Raw genomic sequence first — 21,622 nt, forward strand, 5'->3', positions numbered from 1 at the left:
CCTCTGCATAGGAAGAATGGGAGCAAGTGATTGTACTGTTCTCTCTATAACAGAAGACAGTACAGGATAGATAGTATATCCTAAGCTTTATCAGGTGGCTGGTAAGATGAGGATTATCCCAGAAGTACTTCTTTCCAGATGAAGTAGCTGACATAACTGTAAAAGAAATAAGCAAAACAAAAGCTTGTGGTTTAACAAAAGATAATGTTTAGTCTTTGAACTATTGAGAAGGACCGTATTATGTAGAAGGTATGTTTGGAATATCTTTGTGTGACATACAGAAGAAAATGATTTAAAAAAAAACTATCCAATTGTTGATAAACTCAACCTGGCAATTCTAAAGGAATTGGAATTATGTAGGACAGATGAGAAAAAAACTGGAGGAAGGGGAAAAACACTGTCCTTAATAGAATGAGATAGGATTTTCCATTTTTAATCACAAGATCAAGGAGTTTACTTAAACTGAAATGAGAAATACTTGGTATTTGGTAAAATTCAGGCTTTCTAACCTCTTGAGCATGGTGAGGTAGTGGAACGTGGTAACTTCAAGGAAGAGGCAGGTGATTCCCACCCCACACCCTGGATATTTTCAGCTGCAGCAGTCTGAAGGTGGCCTGTCTAGATTGTTTCTAGTTCTATGATCACTGATTCTTTTTTTTTTTTTTTTTTTTTTTTTTGATCACTGATTCTGTTTTCTAATTGACTGTGGGCTGCTGTTTGTTGTCTAGTCGTGGAAGATATCAACAAGCGCAGAGAGCCACTCCCCAGCCTGGAGGCTGTGTATCTCATCACTCCGTCTGAGAAGGCAAGTCTCACCCCTGGAAGAGCTTTGGCTAAGGTTGCATGTGCTGGCTTGGCATCTGTGGGGCAGAGTGTCTGACATTTCTAGGTTAAGCGCGCATTTAACACACTGCTCTGATTAAACGTGCAATCCACAAAGAGGGAAGGAGGGGTGCAGTGTGAAGTGGAGTAAGGGTGCATTAAGCTCTCTTGCCGCACAACTGCTGTCCAGAAGGTCAGGCTTTGTTCAGTCTAGTTTCCTCTCTTGCACTCCTTCTCTAGGGAGGAGACCCACTGTGTTTAATTAGTGACCCCCCTCCAGAACTCTGGTATTTTATGCTTTTGAGTCCATTTCATCAATATCCAGGTTGTGTTGAAATTTACCGTCTTATCATTTTTGGAGATTGATTCAAGTCACTGTCCAGACAAAATGCGCCTCCTTGCATTTGGCAGATAGTTGTCTTAGGTCTCTTAATCTGTGTAAATTCCCTCTTGCTTTCTATTCCCTTTCTTTTTCCTTGTGAAAGCTGGCTTACATCTAAGTTTTTGCAGAGGCTACTAAATTGCCAGAATGTCATCAATATGAATTTCTTGGAAGGTTTTTGACCAGTTTCCTCTTTTGTGAATATCTTCTCAGGAACCCAAATTATAGTGGCTTCAAAGAACTGGCGCTGTCTTCTGGAATGAGCTAAGAAGGCTTTTGTTCATCTAAATTCTGAAACAATCCTAATTTTAAGTCTTCAGAACTCCGTTATTGCCAAACATGAATTATACATAGAAAAATTCCTTGCTATTTTGTACAAGCAGCTTGGATTTAACCCAGTTCAGATATAGGTCCCATTTGCTTCTAGAATTGGATTCAGTTCCCTCTTTTGTTCCCTCTCTACAGTCTGTCCACTCTCTCATCAGTGATTTTAAGGACCCACCGACCGCTAAGTATCGGGCTGCACATGTCTTCTTCACAGACTGTAAGTACGGCAGTTCTACCCTTGTCCTTCTAGGTGAGCGTTTCTGTTCAGCAAGGCTGATTAATAGGGGAAAAAATGGGTTGTTGCCATGTTTCTCCTGAGCTTTTATTTTCTTTTCAGAAATTAAATTGCATAAGAGATAAAAATAAACACACACAAAGACAAATGTACTTGGTCATGCAGTCCTTTCTGATGAAAAATAGTATCTCTTCTAAGTACTAGAGGGTTTAATGCCAAGAATTTTTCAATGGTAGCTTCAATGTTTCACTGTATACACTTCCAGATAGTACTATAAACTGTAGTGTATTCCCATCAGTTTTTCAGCTATAAACATAGTCCATGCTGGCAGTGATGGTAGCAAATGGAACCTGCACCATTGTCCTGGAATTAAGTTTCTTATTTTGTGGAGGTTTTGCACATGGAGCCTAGTGCAGAAGCATCTTGGTCAATCTTTGTTAATAGCGAAGAGAGAAGAGTCAAACTAGCTATCTTAAAACTTCAGCAATAACAGCATACCCACCGTTTTTCTCCATAGGGAAAGCCCCACAGAACTTACCACTGAGAAAATGAGAAAGGTTCTTGCAAAGAGTAATTGTATACTATTTGAATATGCATAAAAAAAGAGTAGAGAGGTGACATTAGTAATAATAAACTGAAAATGCGTTGCTGAGAATGCAAAGCCATTTGTTTGGCCTAGGAGAGCCCCTGGCATTTGCGGTTTCCCCACCAAGTGGGTCTCCTGTGCAGCCAAGCTCCTGTAAGGGTCCCATAAAGTCAGATATGTGGTGTTTGTATCACAGGCCTTTTCCTTATCTCTTCTTAATCTCCTGGGTTTTTTCCTTTCCTTGACATCAGGAAGTAGTATTTTTTTTTTTTTTAAGATTTTACTTATTTATTCATAGAGACAGAGAGAGAGAGAGAGGCAGAGACACAGGCAGAGGGAGAAGCAGCCATCACACAGAGAGCCTGACATGGGACTCCAGGGTCTCCAGGATCACGCCCTGGGCCGCAGGTGGCGCTAAACTGCTTCGCCACCGGGGCTGCCCAGAAAGTAGTTTTTATTAGCTCTCGGTGTTTTAGTTTTTCTGCCATTCGCTTCTCTGTTAGATGTTGAGGACCTTTTACATGATTTTACATTCCTTTTGTACCCTAGAGATAGGGGATATTCTAGGATGGGACGAACTTTCTAGTTGCCTTCTTACAATCCCAGATGTGTGCAGTTGTTGAAATGGACCCGCACATGGACAGGAAAACCTGCTTGTCTTTTGTCCTTCTTGCAGCTTGTCCAGATGCCCTGTTTAATGAGTTGGTGAAATCTCGAGCAGCCAAAGTTATCAAAACCCTGACGGAAATCAACATTGCATTTCTCCCCTATGAGTCCCAGGTGAGGCTGAGAGGGAAGTGCATAGAAAGTCTGCATCCTCACTGCTCTGGCAAGTCCTGACCGGTTCACTAAGCAGAGTCGGGGAAGAAGATACTATGTTCTGAATTGCTCAATGACCTGTCAGTAGGTGGACAGTGGATGTTGATGGAATGGAAACAGAGTTCCTTAAAGGTCTGCCCGAGGCCCTCATCTTACTCTCTGGTTATTTCTGAGTTGTTTTTTGTTTTTTTTTCTAAAGCTTCTTTGCTTTTCTTTGTGTGCATTTCATCCTTGCTCACAGTGTTCACTCCTACTGGGTGACTCCTTGAATAACCAAAAGGTAGCCAGTCCAAAAGGAGCAGGGAAGGAGAGCAAGGGGGGGGGGGCGGGGATCAGACAACACCCATCTGCTGCATAGGAGGCTGGATTTGTGCAGAGATAACCTCCCTTATGCTCTGCTGGAGGAGCAGATGGTAGCCTTCGTCAGTAGCTATTAACACTTCAGATGCCACAACGCAGTGACAAATCTGTCCCCTTGGGAAAAAAACTTCAGTTGTTAAACCAATAAAGGTGAAGCTGGTTGTGAGAAAGCGTACAAAATTTATATCTTCGTTTTGTAAGATTGGTCAACATGTCTTCTGGCAAACAGGAAACACCCATGAGCCTGCCTAGATTGAACAAAACCCAACTTTAACATATTTGGCCATATATTTTTAAAAGATATATATATCTTGCGTTTCATATATTTTTAAAAAGTAATGTATTTTTTTTAAACCACAGGTTTTCTAGATGATCAAGGTAGTTTATATAAGTGAGATTCTGAAAAACTACTGATAGCTGGTAGACTATGTAATTTAAGAGGAAATTTTAAACTTCTAGAAAAAAAGGAAAATACTTCTATTACTGGGGATAGGAAATTATTAAATTCATAAAAAAGATCCTTTATTTGCCCACAGTCCCAATTTCTAGCCTGTCCCTTACTTTTAAAAACTAAACTTATAATGGGCTAGATGGTCTTACACTACCCTCTCCTGTTCGTCTTCTGGCCTCCTCATTGTTCATCAGACCCTCTGAGCACATGCCAGCTGCAGGGCCTTGGCACTAGTTGTTGCCTCCATGTGGAAGCCCCCTGTTGGTGAGGAACTCCTTACCTCCTTCAAGCCCTTGCCTGGTAGATCATCTTCTCAAGGAGACCTGCTATCCTCCTTGTCCAGCCCTCCAGGCTTTCTTTCCCTGCTCTGTTATGTTCTCATACTCTTAAACCAATTTCTTACATATCATATAATTTGCTTTTCATTATGCTTACTGTTTATGGTTATGTTATTCTCCTATAAGATTGCACACTCCTTGAGGACAGTCATGTTTTGGTCACTGATCATTCCCAAGTGTTTAGCACAATGCCTGGCCTGCAGTCACTCAGCACATATTTGTAGACTAAATGAAAACATGTTCTACAGACTCACTACCAAGGTTGGAGAAAACACTCGACAGTTCACCATTCTGGAAGCAAACATGAGATATATATATCTATATGTATATAGATATATATATCTTTTCTTTTTTCTTGTTTCTTTTCCTTCTCAGGTGTATTCCTTGGACTCTGCTGACTCTTTCCAGAGCTTCTACAGTCCCCACAAGGCTCAGATGAAGAATCCTATACTGGAGCGCCTGGCAGAGCAAATTGCAACTCTGTGTGCCACCCTGAAGGAGTACCCGGCTGTGCGGTATCGGGGGTAAGTCAGCAAGCACGCCAGACTGCCTTCAGTGGCCTCCCATGTGTCCACTGGGCAAGGAGCTTCCTTTTGTCTTAAGATTGCTCTGGCAATTATCTCAAGAGGGTCAAAATTTGAGTATCTTGCATTTGTAATCATTCTTCCAATGTTTTCTAAATTTTGTGAAATGTAATGCATCCAGAAAAGGGCATGAAATATATATATTCAGTTACTGAATAGCAAAATGTGAATCCCTATGTAACCACAACCCAGGCTTCCTGTGGTATTTTTAGCTCTTTCTAACCTTTCTTTTTTTTTTTTTTTTTAATTTTTTTTTTTAATTTTATTTATTTATGATAGTCACATAGAGAGAGAGAGAGAGAGAGGCAGAGACATAGGCAGAGAGAGAAGCAGGCTCCATGCACCGGGAGCCTGACGTGGGATTCGATCCGGGGTTTCCAGGATCGCGCCCTGGGCCAAAGGCAGGCGCCAAACCGCTGCGCCACCCAGGGATCCCATCTTTCTAACCTTTCAAAACAAATATCATCTTTGTAGAAAGTGTTCCAGAGTAAGATAAAATACAAGGATAATTCTCCAAAGGACATATTCCTCAGATTTTATAAAGTCATTCACTTATTATTTATCTGTTATGAGCTGAGTGCTGGAAAGAGGGTACTGATCCTGAAGACACAGCCTCTGCATTTAGAAGCCCTTGATCTAGAAGGGTAGGTGACACGCATACCAACACTCGTGTGTGTAAACTGTGAACACCTAGCTACAGGCCCTATAGCCCTGTGCTTGAGGACAGTACAAGCCAAGGGCTTGGCCGTCCAGAGTTGGGAGAGGGCCCTTGAACTGAGAGGGTCAAGAAGACCTTCAGATCAGAGGTGACATTGGAGCTGAGTCTCGAAGGGAGGTTCACATTTTAGTAGATCAATGAGGAGCACAGGGCACTTTGTGTGGACAGTCAGCTCTTGCCATTGGGATGAAGGAAACTTTGGAGTTGAAAAAACAAAAGGCACATTTGAGGAGGATTGGCAGTCTGACACAGTGTCTGTGTAGGGCTGTGGGGCAACTCAGTGGGACAGCTCTGAAGCCCTTCTTGGAGGTGCTAGAGGCCAGGCTTGGGATTATGTCGTTCCATGGTTATCACTAGGGACCTTCAGGGGAATTTGCACAGGGGAGTGAGTGCAGCGCTGTGGGAGTGACAGCAGCAGTCAGGCAGGGAGACCCAGAGGGGTGGCCACTGCAGGGGAGCAAAGAGCCTGAACTGTCACTGAGGGGTCATCATGGCAGCCTGTCCTTACTGACTCCTTGTCTGCGGGAATGTGCAGCTGTGGAAGAATACCTCCCTTTATTATTGGTATTTGCTGACAAAAGCCCAGTGGGAATTAAGAAATGGGGGCCTAGGCCATATCTCCCAATGGGGTAGGGGGAGCTGAGAGTTCATTTGTGGGAGGAGTGGGATTGGGCATGGAGCTGCTTCAGCACTGAACCTGGCCAGGCAACAGGCAGCAGCCACACACTGTATACAGTTGGGAGAAGCCCTAGGAGGTGCTGTCAGGCCTGGCTAAGGGAAAAGGTCCACCGGGTCTCGCTTATATCTTTTTGGATCTGTCAGCGGAAATATCACCTGCCAAGAAAACAAAACAAGACCCAAGGGGATTTGAACTGAGGGAAATGAGAATCGGGTGAGTCTGGCTCAGACAACCTGATCAAGGGAAGGTGGATGGTCAGTACCCTCTGCTGAAGTGTGGCTGTTTTTCTGAAGTCAGTTGGAAAGACTAACTCTGTTTCCTTTTTTTTTTTTTTTTTTTTTTTTTTTAATTTTTTTTATTTATGATAGTCACACACACAGAGAGAGAGAGAGAGAGAGAGAGAGGCAGAGACGCAGGCAGAGGGAGAAGCAGGCTCCTTGCACCGGGAGCCCGACGTGGGACTCGATCCTGGGTCTTCAGGATCGTGCCCTGGGCCAAAGGCAGGCGCCAAACCGCTGCGCCACCCAGGGATCCCCTAACTCTGTTTCCATTTAGATTTTTTTTTTTTAAGGAATAGAAAATCATTTATGTTCCAGGCACTGAGCAAAGTATTTTTTGTCATTTTAAATTATATATATAAATACATAAATGTGTTCTCTGAGTAGAACAGCATAGGCGAAGTTCATCTCCCCTGACCCTCCTTGCACTTCCTGCCTTCCACCCTGAGACCAGTCAGTGCTGTGGAGTGGGTACATGGGCAGTTCACCCTGTGTCACTCCTTCTTTGTCAGGGAATACAAGGACAATGCTTTGCTGGCTCAGCTAATCCAGGACAAGCTCGATGCCTACAAAGCTGATGACCCAACAATGGGCGAGGTAAGTCTGGACTTGGTCCATGAGGCTCTTTTGCCAAGTGACCACAGTGTTTGTATGGCAGTCCTGGGGACAGCTTGGTTTTGTTGCTCACAGAGTGTGCCTGGGTGTCACTATTCCTGCGCATTAGCCTCCAGTGAGATGCTCAAGCCGTTGGGTGGGATGATACAGGTTCTGCTCAGTGTAGCCAGGGTGACCAACTTGTTTCTGTTTTCTAGGACTTTCCTAGTGTTAGCACTGAAAGTCCTGCATCCTGGGAACCCCTCAGTAGTACAGTATCAAAGCCAGAAAATTGTTGGTACAGTCTCCAGCCCTTACTCACATTTAACTAGTTTGTACATGTACTCGCCTGTGTGTATGGGTCTATGCAATTTTATCACATGTATAGATTCATATAACCCTCACTGTAATCAGAACAGAACTGTTCCATCACTATCATGCCTTTTAAAAATATTTTGCTGATTTATTTGAAAAAGAGAGAAAGAGCAAGAGAGAGCATGGGCAGAGAGGAGAGGGAAAAGCAGGCTCCTTGTGATCAGGGAGCCCAACATGGGGCTCAATCCCAGGACCCTGAGATCCTGACCTGAGCCAAAGGCAGATACTTAACTGAGCCACCCAGGCACCCCCATCATTATCATAATTTTAAAACTGTGTCCCAGGCAGACTGGATGGTGAGTCACTTTATTTACAGCCAAACCCAGGTGGCACTCTCCTTCATAAGCTTACTTTGGACCCTAGCCCCAGTTTTAGATCTACTTTAAAGTATCCTCATTATGAAATAAACACATTGGACTTTTGCATGGTGTTTACTGCTATTCTTGTCAAGCAGCAAATGGACTACTCAGTGTTATTTTAGGTTTTATCTCAGAGTTCATTTCCTGGGGCTTCTTTTACAGGAGGGGCAGCTGCACCAGTGGGAGAGGCTGGAGTTGTATGGGTGACTTGTGAAAGTGTTCCCTGTGTCTGTCCTTCCAGGGCCCAGACAAGGCGCGCTCCCAGCTCCTGATCCTGGACCGTGGCTTCGACCCCAGCTCCCCCGTGCTTCATGAGTTGACTTTTCAGGCTATGAGTTATGACCTGCTGCCCATTGAAAATGATGTATACAAGTAAGTGTACAGGCCTGGTATGGCTTTGCAGACAAAAAATGCATCTCTAACCTAAGAAAAAGTGGGTGCATTGTCACAGTCTTACTAATAAGCCTGTAAGCTTTTTTGTGAGTTCCTCAAATCTACTTGGCATTAGCAGCCAGGAGCCCATACCCCTTTAGGGGAGAATAAGAACTTTAGATCTTTAGTTCATGATTCATGTCACCTCAGCTCAGAGCCTGCTTGGGGGGGTTCATATGTTTGTGTGTCAGTGTGTGCACATGCATGCATATCTTGTTCAGAGTTAAAACTTCTGAATTATAGGTCATGAAATATGATGATGATAAAATATACAACAAAAGTTTCTTACTGAAGTTTATTTGCAAAGGAGCTGTTTCTTCATTATAAACATTTTTCTTGGTAACAATCATCCAAAACTCAGTTTTTAAAAACAAATTTTCTTTTTTTGGAAACAGACTGTATTGTTCTTATGTCATTTATCATTAATCACCAAGGTAGTGGTTTCAAAACAAAGGTTCTAAAAATATGACTGAATATCAGTTTTCCTCCCTACTAGTACCTATAATTCTTACTTTCCCTTAGATGTTCATGATTTTACATGTAAAAATATGCTGAGGACCTGTTGCAGGCATCTGATTTTAAAACTGAAAATTTAAGTACCACACACAGGAGGATGGTATCCCAGTCCTTCCCAGGAAGGGGCAAGCGTCATCTTTGCTTTTCCCTTATAAGTAGCTATGAACCCACCTGTAACCTGACTTGAGCACATACCAGCTGACCCTGCGGATTTTAAAACAGAGCTTCAAGTCTGTTGACCTTGGGTCTCTCCCTACCCAAGAAACTGCTGCTGTGTGTCAGTGTTGCTATAGTATACCTAATATGGACAGTGATCCATCAGATGGTTGGGGGCCTGTGGTAAAGTCATCCATGTGAACATCTGTCCACTGAGGGACCATAAGCTCTAGTCTTATAAATTGGAAGGTGTTGAATGAATTCCGTGGGGATGTCTCCTCTCTAGGTACGAGACAAGTGGCATTGGAGAGGCACGGGTGAAGGAAGTGCTCCTGGATGAGGATGACGACCTCTGGATAGCATTGCGCCACAAACACATTGCAGAAGTGTCGCAGTAAGAGCCCCTTGCCTCTGCTCCTCCCCAGGGACCTTAGCCAGCCCTGCCATCCCAGGGGTCACTCCATAGTACTGGATGAAACCTTTGTCCAGATGCTAATGTACACACTCTGAGCAACTTGCATAGAGCTGCTCAGTGGATAAATTCCCCAACATGCTAACCAATAATGTTGAATCCTTTCTGATCTCAGCTCGAGCTCCACCAACTTCACCAAGTGAGAAAATCTACTCTGTGTTCTAGTTCCTCTTAGGATTTTTAGAAAATATCCATAGCTCTCAGGAAATACTCTATAAACACTAAACATCTATTTTATTTTTTTTAAAGATTTTATTTATTCATGAGAGATACAGAGAGAGAGAGAGAGAGAGAGAGAGAGAGGCAGAGACACAGGCAGAGGGAGAAACAGGCTCCATGCAGGGAGCCCAATGTGGGACTTGATCCCGGGTCTCCAGGATCACACCCTGGGCCAAAGGCAGCGCTAAACCACTGAGCCACCGAGGCTGCCCAACACTAAACATTTAAAGCCAGTTCCTTCCTAGGGCACCCAACTGGCTCAGTAGAGCATATGACTCTTGATCTCAGGGTGGTGAGTTCAAGCCCCACATTGAACATAGATCCTACATATAAATCCATCAGTCAATCAATCAATCCAGTTCCTTCCATCAGAAGAAGATCCAGAGTCCACTGCATCAATTTGATTTTCCTTTATATGATTTTCTTTTGTATAGCCAGTATGTAATCTTCTGCTATTGTCATCCGTAAAATTTCCAAGCTGGTGTGTACACATACAACCCATATCTTGCTCTGAAAATGTTTCAAAATGTTTCTAACACCTGAATTTTTAAAAAATATCTTATTTATTTGTGAGAGAGAAAGAGAGAGAGCATGAGTTGAGGTGGGGGGCAGAGGGAGAGGGAGAAGCAAACTCCCCACCGACCTACATGAGGCTTGACCCCAGAAACCTGAGACTGTGACCCAAGCCAAACAGTTGCTTAACCAACTGAGCCACTAAGGTGCTCCTAACACCTGAATGTTTTTATAAGACCTTTAAGCTATAGATAACAATTCTGCTTTTGCAGAAGGGCATTCTGTCTGCTACATTGAGTTGGTGTTATCCTTAGTAAATTTACAAGGAAGAGTGGGAAAATAATACTCTTTGAAAATAACACTCAGTTCAGAAAAGTGACCCCCAAACTTTTTGGATCACTCAACCTTAGGAAAATATTGTTTCACATTTCTAATATGTAAGTTTATTTATGAATTAACTATATAATCTATTATACTAATATGTATGTTTTCCAGTATATAGAAAGATAAAATTTAAGAAGGGTGGAGTAAAATAAACATAAATAGACCTACTAATAATTTCTTCACTCAAATCATCTCATGCACCCACCTCTGGAGACCCTGGTTTAGAATATTAGTTAGCAAATTGATGTTTCTCTCTCCCCTCCTCGAAAATCACTTTAAATGCAGACCTACTGGCAGGAAAAGTTGCCACATATTCCTGAAGGAAGAATCTCACACCCCTTCTGTAGCTTCCACATGGAGACACTCGGTATTGTTGTTGGAACTTAGCTGCCTCCTTCTGTCTTCTAGGGAAGTCACCCGTTCTCTGAAAGATTTTTCTTCCAGCAAGAGAATGAATACTGGAGAGAAGGTAAATGCGTGCTCAATCTCCAATGTCCTTTAGGCTGATCCCTGTCTTCTCTCTGGGAACTGGCTGGCAGGGCACCTCGTTGGCACAGGACTAGTGAGTTAGGGGATTCCCTCTTCATCTAATACCATTTGTCTTATTTTTGTATTCAAGATTGAGATGGGAGCCGCCATCTTTTGATATTTGTGGAGATCTTTGTTACTCTGAGGGATAATATTTGCTGTTTTAGATCATAAGTCAGTTTCAGCCAGAAGAACAACGAAACCCTTTGTAGCTTGTGGTGGAATTAGAACTCATAACTTGCCTGGTCCTCTCCTTATCCTGACTGTTCATCAGAAGTGGCTTACCTATCTTGGTCAAGGGAAATACAGCTCTTGTGTCACTCCCTTGCTTAAAACCATTTGGTGACTCTGTTCCCAGTAGAGTCAAGCCTCACCTATGGACATACCTTACAGCACTGGGCCATCCGGCTCCCCAGACTTCAGATCTGCCTCCACCCTCTTGTGCCCACCACCTTGCTCCGGTCATGCCTGAGTTCCTTGCCTGGGCCTTGCCTTGTGAAGTCCTGGTCCTCTGGCTCAGGCATCATTTTCTCAGGGAAACCTTCCCTACTCCTTTCCTAGACTAGTGAGGTACCTCTGCCCTATGCACCCACACTCATGATTTTCTGGAAGAACACTAATCCACTTAGTGGGAATGGCTCCTCTACTAGGTGGTAGCTCCACAAAGGCAAGAATTTCTCCTTTTTTGTTTGTTTTGTTTTTATATCTCCAGCACTTAACCTGGTGTATAATAGTAATTGAGTAAATTTTTGTTGGATAAGAGTGGAATTAGGTAGGTCACACAGCAAGTAAACAAACCCCTTTCACCTGTCAGGATGCACATCCTAGCCCTTTTCCACCTTCTTCTTTCTTCCTACCTGTCTACGTAACTGTAGTCTTTCTGCTGGGATGATATGTGAACTTAATTTCTAGACTGCTTGAGCTAAGTATGCCATAAAGCAGCGCAGAGGGAAAAAATAGCTTTTTCCTGGCAAGAGTTATGCTCTCAGTAACTTTCTAGTCCAATAAATAAAACATAATTCCTACACTTCAGAGTTCAGTTCCCCACCTATAAGATAGTTATGGTATTCACCTATAAGACAGTTATGGTATTTGGATCAATAATTTATTGATCCAAAATATTTTTTTCCAAAAGGCTGGAAACCTAAACCCACAGTGACCTCAGGTTTAACAGATTTATTTTGAGTTTCTGAGGAAGTCTAGTGCTGGCTGCTGTCCTGCCCTTTGCTCAGTACCCTTGCACAGCCTCTTAGGTCAAGGCCATTGAAGTGAGACCATATGTTTTCCTTCCCCTTGTAGACCACCATGCGGGACCTGTCCCAGATGCTGAAGAAAATGCCCCAGTACCAGAAAGAGCTCAGCAAGGTATGACTATCCCACATAATGAATTTGAATCTTGTGTATAAACAGTTGCAGTAAGACCTCTCCCAGGCCCACTGTACAAACTGATACATTGAAATCCTTTTTAATCAACTTCCAGCTTTATTAGAAAAAGCTAAAAGGCTGGGTAGCTTATTTTATATGACTTTCTTTTTTCTACTTTTCATTTTTTTCTCTCTTTATCCCTCAATTTCTTACCTCACGGGCTTCTGTACTGGGCTGCTCGAGTGTTCTCATGACATGGCAGCTGGCCTCCCCTAGAGTGAGTGACCCAAGGGAGAGAGCCAGGAGGAAGTCACAGTGTCTTTTCTGTCCTGACCTGGGGTGTCCTACATCATGTCCTCCACACTCCCTGTTAGAAGCGAGTCACTGAATCCAACCCACGCTCAAGGAGAGGGGAATTAAACTCCACCTCCTAGAAGGAGGGGTATCAAAGAATTTGTGAACACATTGTTAGAACCATCATACCACCCTACTCCAATAAAGGATTCCTCCCTCCACTTGACTCATTTAGAATGGGTTTGTCCCTCTCTCCTGACACATAGAATTTTCTGTCATGATGTTTATGTTCCTGCTTGAGCTCATGTTTCATCCCCTTTATGAGACTGAAGTCTCCTTGGTGTGTTGCATAGTGTATATACATAGTAGGAGCTCAGGTGATATTGCATGAATCAGTGAGTGATTTCTTGATCACAAACTCTCTGCTTTTTCCCAGTATTCAACTCACCTGCACCTGGCCGAGGACTGCATGAAGCATTACCAAGGCACCGTGGATAAACTCTGCCGAGTGGAGCAGGTAAGACCTTTTCCTTCTCTTTCTGCCATGCCCATTGACCCAGCTCAATTTTAACTTATGACCTTGAACATCCTGCAGAATCATAGGATATAGAGATGGGCAAGTCTACTAGATCTTGTTGTCTCAGCTCTGGAGCCAATGTACTTCCACTCTCGATGGTAGGGACTAGATTGGTCTGGAATGCTGTGTCGTTTGGATTTTGCATGTCTGACTTTCTACCGGCTTCCTGGAATGTCTGAAGAGTTACGTGGATCTCTGAGCCCTAACTGACAAGGCTGGCTGAGTTTTATGTTCTGAGTGTATTTTCCTCCTGCTGTGACCACACCAGCTTTGGAGACTTAGATGCTGAGAAAAGCTAGTGCAGTAGCATGTCAGAAACTCACCTATAGCCCCCCCTGATCACAATTAGGATTAAAAGTCAGCAGTCTGGGATTTGAGTTCTATCTCTGTCACTGATTTGTTTGATGTGCCAATTTCTGCTTTATTTTCCTCATCTGCAAAGGGAAATAACAATGCTGCCACATTTTCCTGGAGTGTTGTGTGCAGTCACTAATCCTGGCCCTCCAATCTCCAAATGTGAGAACATTCCTCAGCTAGGGTCAGCTTCTATGGCAAGGGAGGACATTAAATTACTTATAAAGCCGCAGCTGGAAAGAACAGCTCAAGTTCTCAGTGTGAAGTTAAGATTTACATCTTCTGGTGTGATGTGGCAGGCCAGCTTAGGTTTGTCAGACCTGTCCTGATTCATTGACTCTCTTCCAAAGGGAAGTAGCCCTGCGAATGTCCGTCAGTTTCATATTATCTTATTAGCAAGCACAGGGTGTCCTCTCCAAGAGAACTGTCCAGAAAATAAGATATCCCCATATCAGTAAAAATGCGGCCAGGATGAATCCTTGGAAATGTACATTTTTTTCAGAAGTCCTCCATAGTAGTTATTAAACTCAAAACATTTAATTGGACCTTTAGAGAGTATTAGACTCAGGTCCCGCTGAGCAAATGTCTGTTGAGGCTGGTGATAGCTCTGAGAGGTGAAGGGGCCTGGGAGTGCCCAACTTCCCCAACCTGGACAGACCACGAACTCCAGACCACGATGGTTATGGACTCATGGGATCTTAGAGGAGGGAACCTTCAGGCAAGCCCTGTCTGGGCTCCAGGGAGAGTGGCAGCCAGCCACTGGTCTCTGAGCATAGAGTGAATGGGTTCCTGGTTTGCTGAGGCTGATGTACTACCTTCTCTGGCTTCTCAGCAGTGGATCTGACTCTTGCCTGAGTTGTGAAGTGGGAGCCGTCACTGTGCTCTCTCTCATCCTCCTCCTTTTGCCAGGCCTTCTCTCTTCTTTCATCTCTCTGGGTTGGATTTATAGGTTCAGGAGCCCTGTTTTTCTCCTCACCCTAAAAGTAGTTGGAAGATTAAAAATAGGTCAAAAACCTAGACTAGCTAAAACTCAGCATGTCCTACGGCTCCAAGGGGGAGCACGTGGGAAGAATCTAGCCAGACAGTGGCCCCTTAAAATGCCAAAGCTTTTCATGTGTGGGAAGTACAACCCTTTGAGCCCCAATCCCTCAGCAGGGCTTTGTACCTCTAGAGACTCCCCTAGGACCAAGGCTTGACCTGAGGAGTTCATATAAGTACACCAGCATTCACCTGGAGGGAGCTGCCTACCTTCAAACAAGATGGCAAAAAAATCTTGGTGGTTTCTGTTTTTGCAAAGTGAACCCTGGGGCTATCATTGCTTCTCACTGACGCCATAGAAAACCATGCTAATGACTCCAGGGCTGATTATGGTGCATTATGAGAGCAGAAGCCCCTGCATAGGGCCTTCCCCAGCCAAGTGACAAATCCCATTTATGGACCACCAGTTGTCTAATAGTTGCCATCTATCCAGACTCTCGTCAGGGATGGGGCCAACATGGTGTGTTTTCTGCAGGACCTGGCCATGGGCACGGATGCTGAAGGGGAGAAGATCAAGGACCCCATGAGAGCCATCGTCCCCATTCTACTGGATGCAAATGTCAGCACTTATGACAAAATCCGCATCATCCTTCTCTACATATTTTTGAAGAATGGTAGGAATGGTGGGATAGGCCCTTTCTTGGGCAAATGAGGAAGATGGGAGAGAGAAGACAAAGTAGAAAAGTAGTTTAGGAGACATGGAAAGGGGTATTTAATATGGAGACCCCAGGAGCTCTTTACTTTTGGGGAAATATAGGCAAATCAGTTGCAACTAAAAGCAATTAATTCTAGAGTTAATAAAGGTGTGACATCTATGGAGGAGGACAGGTGGGAGCAGGGAGAAACCACTGACTACAAAGCCAGTTTGTGAGAGCATGTCTGCCACATACTTTAACTAGCATCACATTGGTGATCTCTGCCTTTAAATAACTGATTTTTATCCACATCATAGTTGCCTGTACATGTTCATTGTGCAGAAGATGGACACTGAGACTCTTGACTTTGATGTGAGTGGGGTGGGCAGAGATGGCTGGGAAGCAGGAGGCGGATAGAAATATTAGACCATGATGGGGCAGTTGATGATGGTCATAGCCTGGGACAGAGTGGCTAGAGTTGAATGGAAATGCTGATTATGTCCTCATCTTACAGTAAAGTTGATGTGGTGAAGATTCATTTCTACTCACCCTGAGGAGAAGGGGTGCTGCCCCCCCTCAGCTGATTGGCTCTGCCTCTGAGTATGTGCTATATGGTGGTTGGGTGTGGTGACCGGGGGTTTTGTTCTCTCAGGCATCACTGAAGAGAACCTGAATAAACTGATCCAGCACGCCCAGATCCCCCCAGAGGACAGCGAGATCATCACCAACATGGCACACCTGGGGGTGCCCATTGTCACTGACGTAAGGGGCCAGCCTCACATATGGGGAGGGAGAAGCACAAAGTGGGCTGGCCTATCTTATCTTTTCTCCCCTAACTTAAGGGGGCTTATGATACATACATTCAGCATGGAGAAAGAGAAAACATAAAACCAGAGGAATAGGGACACTTGAGTGGCTCAGCAGTTGAGCATCTGCCTTCAGCTCAGGACATGATCCTGGAGTTCTGAAATCGAGTCCCACATTGGGCTCCTGCATGGAACCTGCACTTCTCCTCCCTCTGCCTATGTCTCTGCCTCTCTCAGTATCTCTCATGAATAAATAAAGTCTTTTTAAAAATCAGGAATAAAGGTATAGCAACATAGTAAATATAGTAAAATTGAAGGGTAACACCCAGGATGTGTGTATCAAGGAGTTGCACAGTCATTAAAGCTGAGCCATGTTGAACCAGCCCCAAACGGGAGTCACACCAGCTTCATCCTCTGTGTTTTGAGGTCAGTCTGGCTCTGCCTTTGCACATCCAGGTCCAGCATCTTCTGTGAGGGCAGAGCACAATGCTTAGCGTCAAGCAGGCTCACCACTTGATTCTTCACTGGTGATGATTCAGAACCAGACCAGGGCAGGGTGTCTGGGAAGCCTGAGCACACGGTGCGGTGCGCTCTAGAAGAGGCTGGGGCCTGACGGGCTCCAGAACTTTAGGAAGAACCCCGGGCACTCTTGAGGGTCTTCTGCTAGGAACCTCACTGTATACATTCTTTCTATGGGGAGTTGTTCACACAAAAGTGCTATAAAGCTAGAGTTGCAAATGTACATCTTTTGGAATCTTAGAGTCAAAAACTTTGTCCCTGAGCCTAGACCTGAGACCTAGAACTGGAAGTAGTTTGGTATTTTCAGACCCTTGTTCACAAGAGGCACCCAAATGGGAATGGAAATGGTTTACTCACACCCACCAGACTATTGAAGCAAAATCAAAGACCAAGTCCTACCCAACGCAGTCTTTTCTCCTATAATCAAAAGCAAACTACTTTCTTTAATTATGAGGATTTTTTGTTTAAGATTTTATTTATTCATTCATTCATTCATTCATTCATTCATTCATTCTGGGGGCGGAGAGAACACTTGTGTCCCAGTTGAGGGAGAGGAAGAGAGAGGGAATCTCAACTTGACCCCTGCTGAGCACAGAGCCCTGTGTGGGGCTCTAGCTCACAACCCTGAGATCATGACCTGAGCCCAAATCAAGAATCTGATGCTTAACCAACTGAGCCACCCAGGTGCTCCGATACCAGAACTTTTTTGAATGGCATCTGTACTTTTGACCCATGTTTGCCATTTTCCATCACTTTAAAGGACCAAGTTTGCTTCAAGTTCTCAGGCTAAAGCCTAAGGGGCACATGCTGGACTTTTCCAGGAAAACCCCTCCCACTTCCTACTCTGCCAGTGCTGACTCTGCGCAGAGAGTCCTCAGGAGGGATTTTCAGGGGCCAGTAAGGTCACTGGGGCCCAGGTGACCCATGACTCCATCTAATTCATGTGTGTTTGTACTCAGTCCACACTGCGCCGCAGGAGCAAGCCAGAACGGAAGGAGCGCATCAGTGAGCAGACTTACCAGCTCTCGCGGTGGACCCCGATCATTAAAGACATCATGGAGGTCAGTGAGGGGGACGTGAGGATGTGGAGGAGATAGCCAGGGCCTAGGGCTCCTCACTGATGGGCCCAGAGACCTTCAGCTTCACCTGCCATAGGGTGGTGGTGATAGCTGGGGTTGTCTTCCCAGGAGGATCTGTATCCAGTCTCAGGGCTCTTTGAGACCCTGTAGCCTTGTTCTGAGTGTTTAGGAAGAGCAGCCCTCAGAGGCCACCAAAAGTAGATCCCCATGATCCATATGACGTAGCCTCATAGTGAGACCTCTCAGGGGTGCTGCATCTGAAGAACCAAACATGCCAGCTTCTACAGGTCAGATGAGTAACGAACACCACTCTGAGGGTGCAGAGATGGAGGGGCCTTGGGTATATGACCTGAGCCAATCCCTCCCTAAGACTCCCCGTCAGTCAGGACCCCTGCCATGCATGATTCTGCCTCTGCTCTTCCATCCTTTGCCTTACCTTCCTTCAAAGTCCCCATCAGGTCTGACTGTTCACATATACTTCCCCTGTCTGACCACCCAGCACCCCAGAGGCCACTCCAGACTCCTATAGTGTGTGTCCGGGATGCCCTTTGTATATATGTATCTGTTCAGTGTTTGGAGTTAGTTTTTTTTAAACCTTGGCCTCTGCCCACAACTGATGTGTCCTCTGGCACTGTGCCTTGGACATAGTAGGTGCTTTGTATTTGTGAATGCGAGGTGTCCCTCCACTCTCTGCTTATAGCTGAAAGATACCCTGCTTAGAATCCTGCCCCCTCTAGGTCTTGGAGCTACACTGTCCAGCTTCTGCTCTCAATAGGTGGACAAGCCTGGGATCCAGACAATGAAGGGCTTTCCCAGAACTCCTGTCAATTCAAGCAGTCCATGTTGCTACTGAATTTTATGTTAAAATATATATAGTGAGCCAACTTCCTATTTTTAAAACCCACAAACCAAAAGGATGCGTGAACATGAATATCTAGAAACCAATTACATTTCTTTGTATTATAATTAAAGCCCATCCCTCTGTCTCATTTGTTCCCCTCTCCTGCACCTCTCTCCAGCTCCCTAAAGAGATATGTGTGTGTAGGCTTCACATGGTAGTTGTTAGGAGGAGTGGAGATTTCTAGGCAGCAGGAGGTACATAGCTGGAATCCACCCACCAGATAATTAGACCCTTGGAAAACTGAGTGTGAGGTCTCGGATGAGAGACTCCCTGTGCCGGGTTTCTACAAGACTGATGGCAAGTGTCAGTTTATTGGACAGAATGCAACATTTATAATCTCACATAGAATGTAAAAGAAAATGAAAAAACAAAGTAGATGGAAAGCAAGAAAAATTAATGCAGTTTTGTTTTGTTAAAGTTTTTTGTTTTTTGTTTTTTTAGTAATCTCTACACCCAAAGTGGGGCTTGAAGTCATGACCCCAAGATCAAGAGTGCTCTTCTGACTGAGCCAGCCAGGTGCCCTGTCACAGGTTTTTTGGGGGGTTTTTTATGTTTTTTGTTTTTGTTTTTGTTTTTTTTAACTTCTTTTAAAGAAACAGACCTACAGACTTATCTCAGCGTACCAGCTGGTTATTGACCATCTGGTCCATGCAGAGCACTGTGCTAGGCACCTGCAGCAGGCGGCAGGGCAGAGGAGCTCTGGTTATTGCATATTTGGCCATGTCACTTTGCACTTTGCTAAGCGACTTGTTCTTTGAATCATCTCACCTTGATTCTGTCAGCCCTTCTCAAACAAATGGCAAGCCCAATATCTGTCTCTTTTCTTTCCAGGACACTATTGAAGACAAACTTGATACCAAGCACTACCCTTATATCTCTACCCGCTCCTCTGCCTCCTTTAGTACCACCGCGGTCAGGTGAGTGAGAATCCTGAGCAAGCAAGGGGGAGAAGTGGGACCATCTCTGGTTGTTTGTCAGCTATCTGGTGGTCCGGTCTTGAAGCAGCAATATCCATAAGAACCCTCCCACTGCTTCTCATCGCAGCCAGTGTAGGCCCAGTCCTTAGAGCAGCCCATGAGGCCCTTCATCCTCTCTGGCTTCCCATTCTACTCTGACTCACTCCTTACTCTTCCCTTTTTTCCCTCCACCTCTGCCGTACTAGCTTCCTTCTCTACACATGCCAGGCTTACTTCTGCCTCAGGACCTTTGCACTTCCTTCTTCCTTCTTCCTGTCCCCCGTTATCTGCATGGCTTGCCTGTTATCTCCTTCACACCTTTAATCAATTGTTACTTTCCCCCACCTTCCCTAACTACCCTGTTTAGCAATATACTACACGAGGGTTCCTAGCAGCATTATTTGTAATAGCTCAAAAGTGGAAAAGACTCAACTGATAAATGGGTAAATAAAACACAGTGTATTCATACAATAGAATATTATCCAGCCAGAGAAAGAAATGAAGGACACATGTGCCACCATATGGGTGAAGCTTGGCAACATTATACTAAGTGCAAGAAGCCAGTTGCTAAAGTCTACACATTGTATGATTTCATTTGTATGAAACATCCAGCGTGGGAAAATCTATTCTCAGGGTTGGGGGATGCAGTTTGGGGTGGGGACATGGGGGATGACTGGTCACAGGTATGGGCTTTCTTTCTGGGGTGATGAAAATCGTCTAAAATTGACTGGTGCTGGTCTGCAGTTCTGTGACTAGACTAAAGAAACCATTGAATTGTACACGCTAAATGAGAGAATTGTATGACAAATGAATTCTCTCTCAATAAAGGTGTTACAGAAAATAAAGACCAAAAGTGATAGCCTCCCCTCGACATTTCATCTCCCCCTTCCCTTTTTTGTTCACTCCGTAGATTATACCAGCATGTAGTACAGTTTTTGTGTTTACTGCCAGTCTCTTGTTTACTGCCAGTCTCCTCCAACTAGACTATCAGCCTCATGAGGGCAGGAATTTGGTCTTTTATCCTCAGTTGCTAAAACAGAGCCTGGCACATAGTAGGTGCTCAGTGAATTCTGCTTTCGCTTTTGATTAATTCATTTTAGAATTTAAAAGGGGATGAATATGTTGTCTGCATAGAGCCACATTTCTCAGAATCATCCTTGATAGAAACATAGATGATGGAAAAGCAGATGCCTTGGGTTTATTGGGTTTCTGTCACACACATACCTGGTGATGTTCAGACATTTCAGCTTTGAGATGTGAGTTGACAGCAATCCATACTTCTGTCCCTGGGTTCTCCAACACTGTGTTTCTTGGTCACTCATGCAGTCTTCCAGGGTCTGTTTTCAAAAGCTTTTCCTCTTGCTCTCCTGCTTGCCAGACATCTAGAAGCCTTCCCTGCTGTACTCTGCAATGACATCTGAAGGCATTTCACCTCCAGACTCTTGGCCTCCCTCATCTGTGTGGTATAGGCTGTTCCCTGACCCACAGTGGCATCTGTTACCTTTCCTGAGGTGGCAGGCTCAGAACCAGGGTGCTACTCTGTTTTCTCTGACAGGAAGAGCTTAGCGTGTCTCTTGAGAACAGTCAAGGCTAAATGAACATTGAAGCTTGGAACAGGAGCATCGCTAGCTCCAAAAAGGTCATCCCAGGGCACTGCTTGTCTTCTCTCTCGCCTCATTTTCTTAATCTAAGAAAGCAATCCATTTCTCATTGTTTCTGAGGACAAGGTGAAGACCTACTAAGAGAAGTGAGGGGCAGCAGGGACCCCTCTGGGAACTGTCCCACCATCAAAGTACCGGTCTTTCAGGGGCAGCTCAGTGTCATGTCTGCTAGGAAGACTTCTCCAGTGATGCCCAGATGATGCTAGAAGGCCCTCCCGTGTGTATCCTGGTGGCACTGAGCTCTTCTGTCATAGCACGATTCTGACCTGGTTCCTTCTCCCCACCCACCCCAGTTAAACCCTGAGCTCTT

General features: G+C 44.5%; 1 protein-coding gene across 3 annotated transcripts in view; it reads left to right on the forward strand.

Annotated features, from left to right (window-relative positions):
• The window catches only part of STXBP1 (syntaxin binding protein 1), a 74,334-nt gene that overhangs the window by 42,564 nt on the left and 10,148 nt on the right, over positions 1 to 21,622 (forward strand). For all 3 annotated transcript variants that reach the window (XM_077850751.1, XM_077850753.1, XM_077850752.1), the window contains exons 4-17: positions 729 to 805; positions 1,670 to 1,748; positions 3,029 to 3,132; positions 4,696 to 4,844; positions 7,092 to 7,176; positions 8,149 to 8,279; positions 9,298 to 9,405; positions 11,008 to 11,068; positions 12,427 to 12,492; positions 13,223 to 13,303; positions 15,231 to 15,369; positions 16,043 to 16,152; positions 17,675 to 17,776; positions 19,527 to 19,612. In XM_077850751.1, the coding sequence (XP_077706877.1) occupies positions 729 to 805; positions 1,670 to 1,748; positions 3,029 to 3,132; positions 4,696 to 4,844; positions 7,092 to 7,176; positions 8,149 to 8,279; positions 9,298 to 9,405; positions 11,008 to 11,068; positions 12,427 to 12,492; positions 13,223 to 13,303; positions 15,231 to 15,369; positions 16,043 to 16,152; positions 17,675 to 17,776; positions 19,527 to 19,612 (1,378 nt within the window). The remainder of the gene's footprint in view (positions 1 to 728; positions 806 to 1,669; positions 1,749 to 3,028; positions 3,133 to 4,695; positions 4,845 to 7,091; positions 7,177 to 8,148; positions 8,280 to 9,297; positions 9,406 to 11,007; positions 11,069 to 12,426; positions 12,493 to 13,222; positions 13,304 to 15,230; positions 15,370 to 16,042; positions 16,153 to 17,674; positions 17,777 to 19,526; positions 19,613 to 21,622) is intronic.

The sequence above is a fragment of the Canis aureus genome, chromosome 16 (assembly GCF_053574225.1).
Source record: "Canis aureus isolate CA01 chromosome 16, VMU_Caureus_v.1.0, whole genome shotgun sequence".
Lineage (NCBI taxonomy): Eukaryota > Metazoa > Chordata > Mammalia > Carnivora > Canidae > Canis > Canis aureus.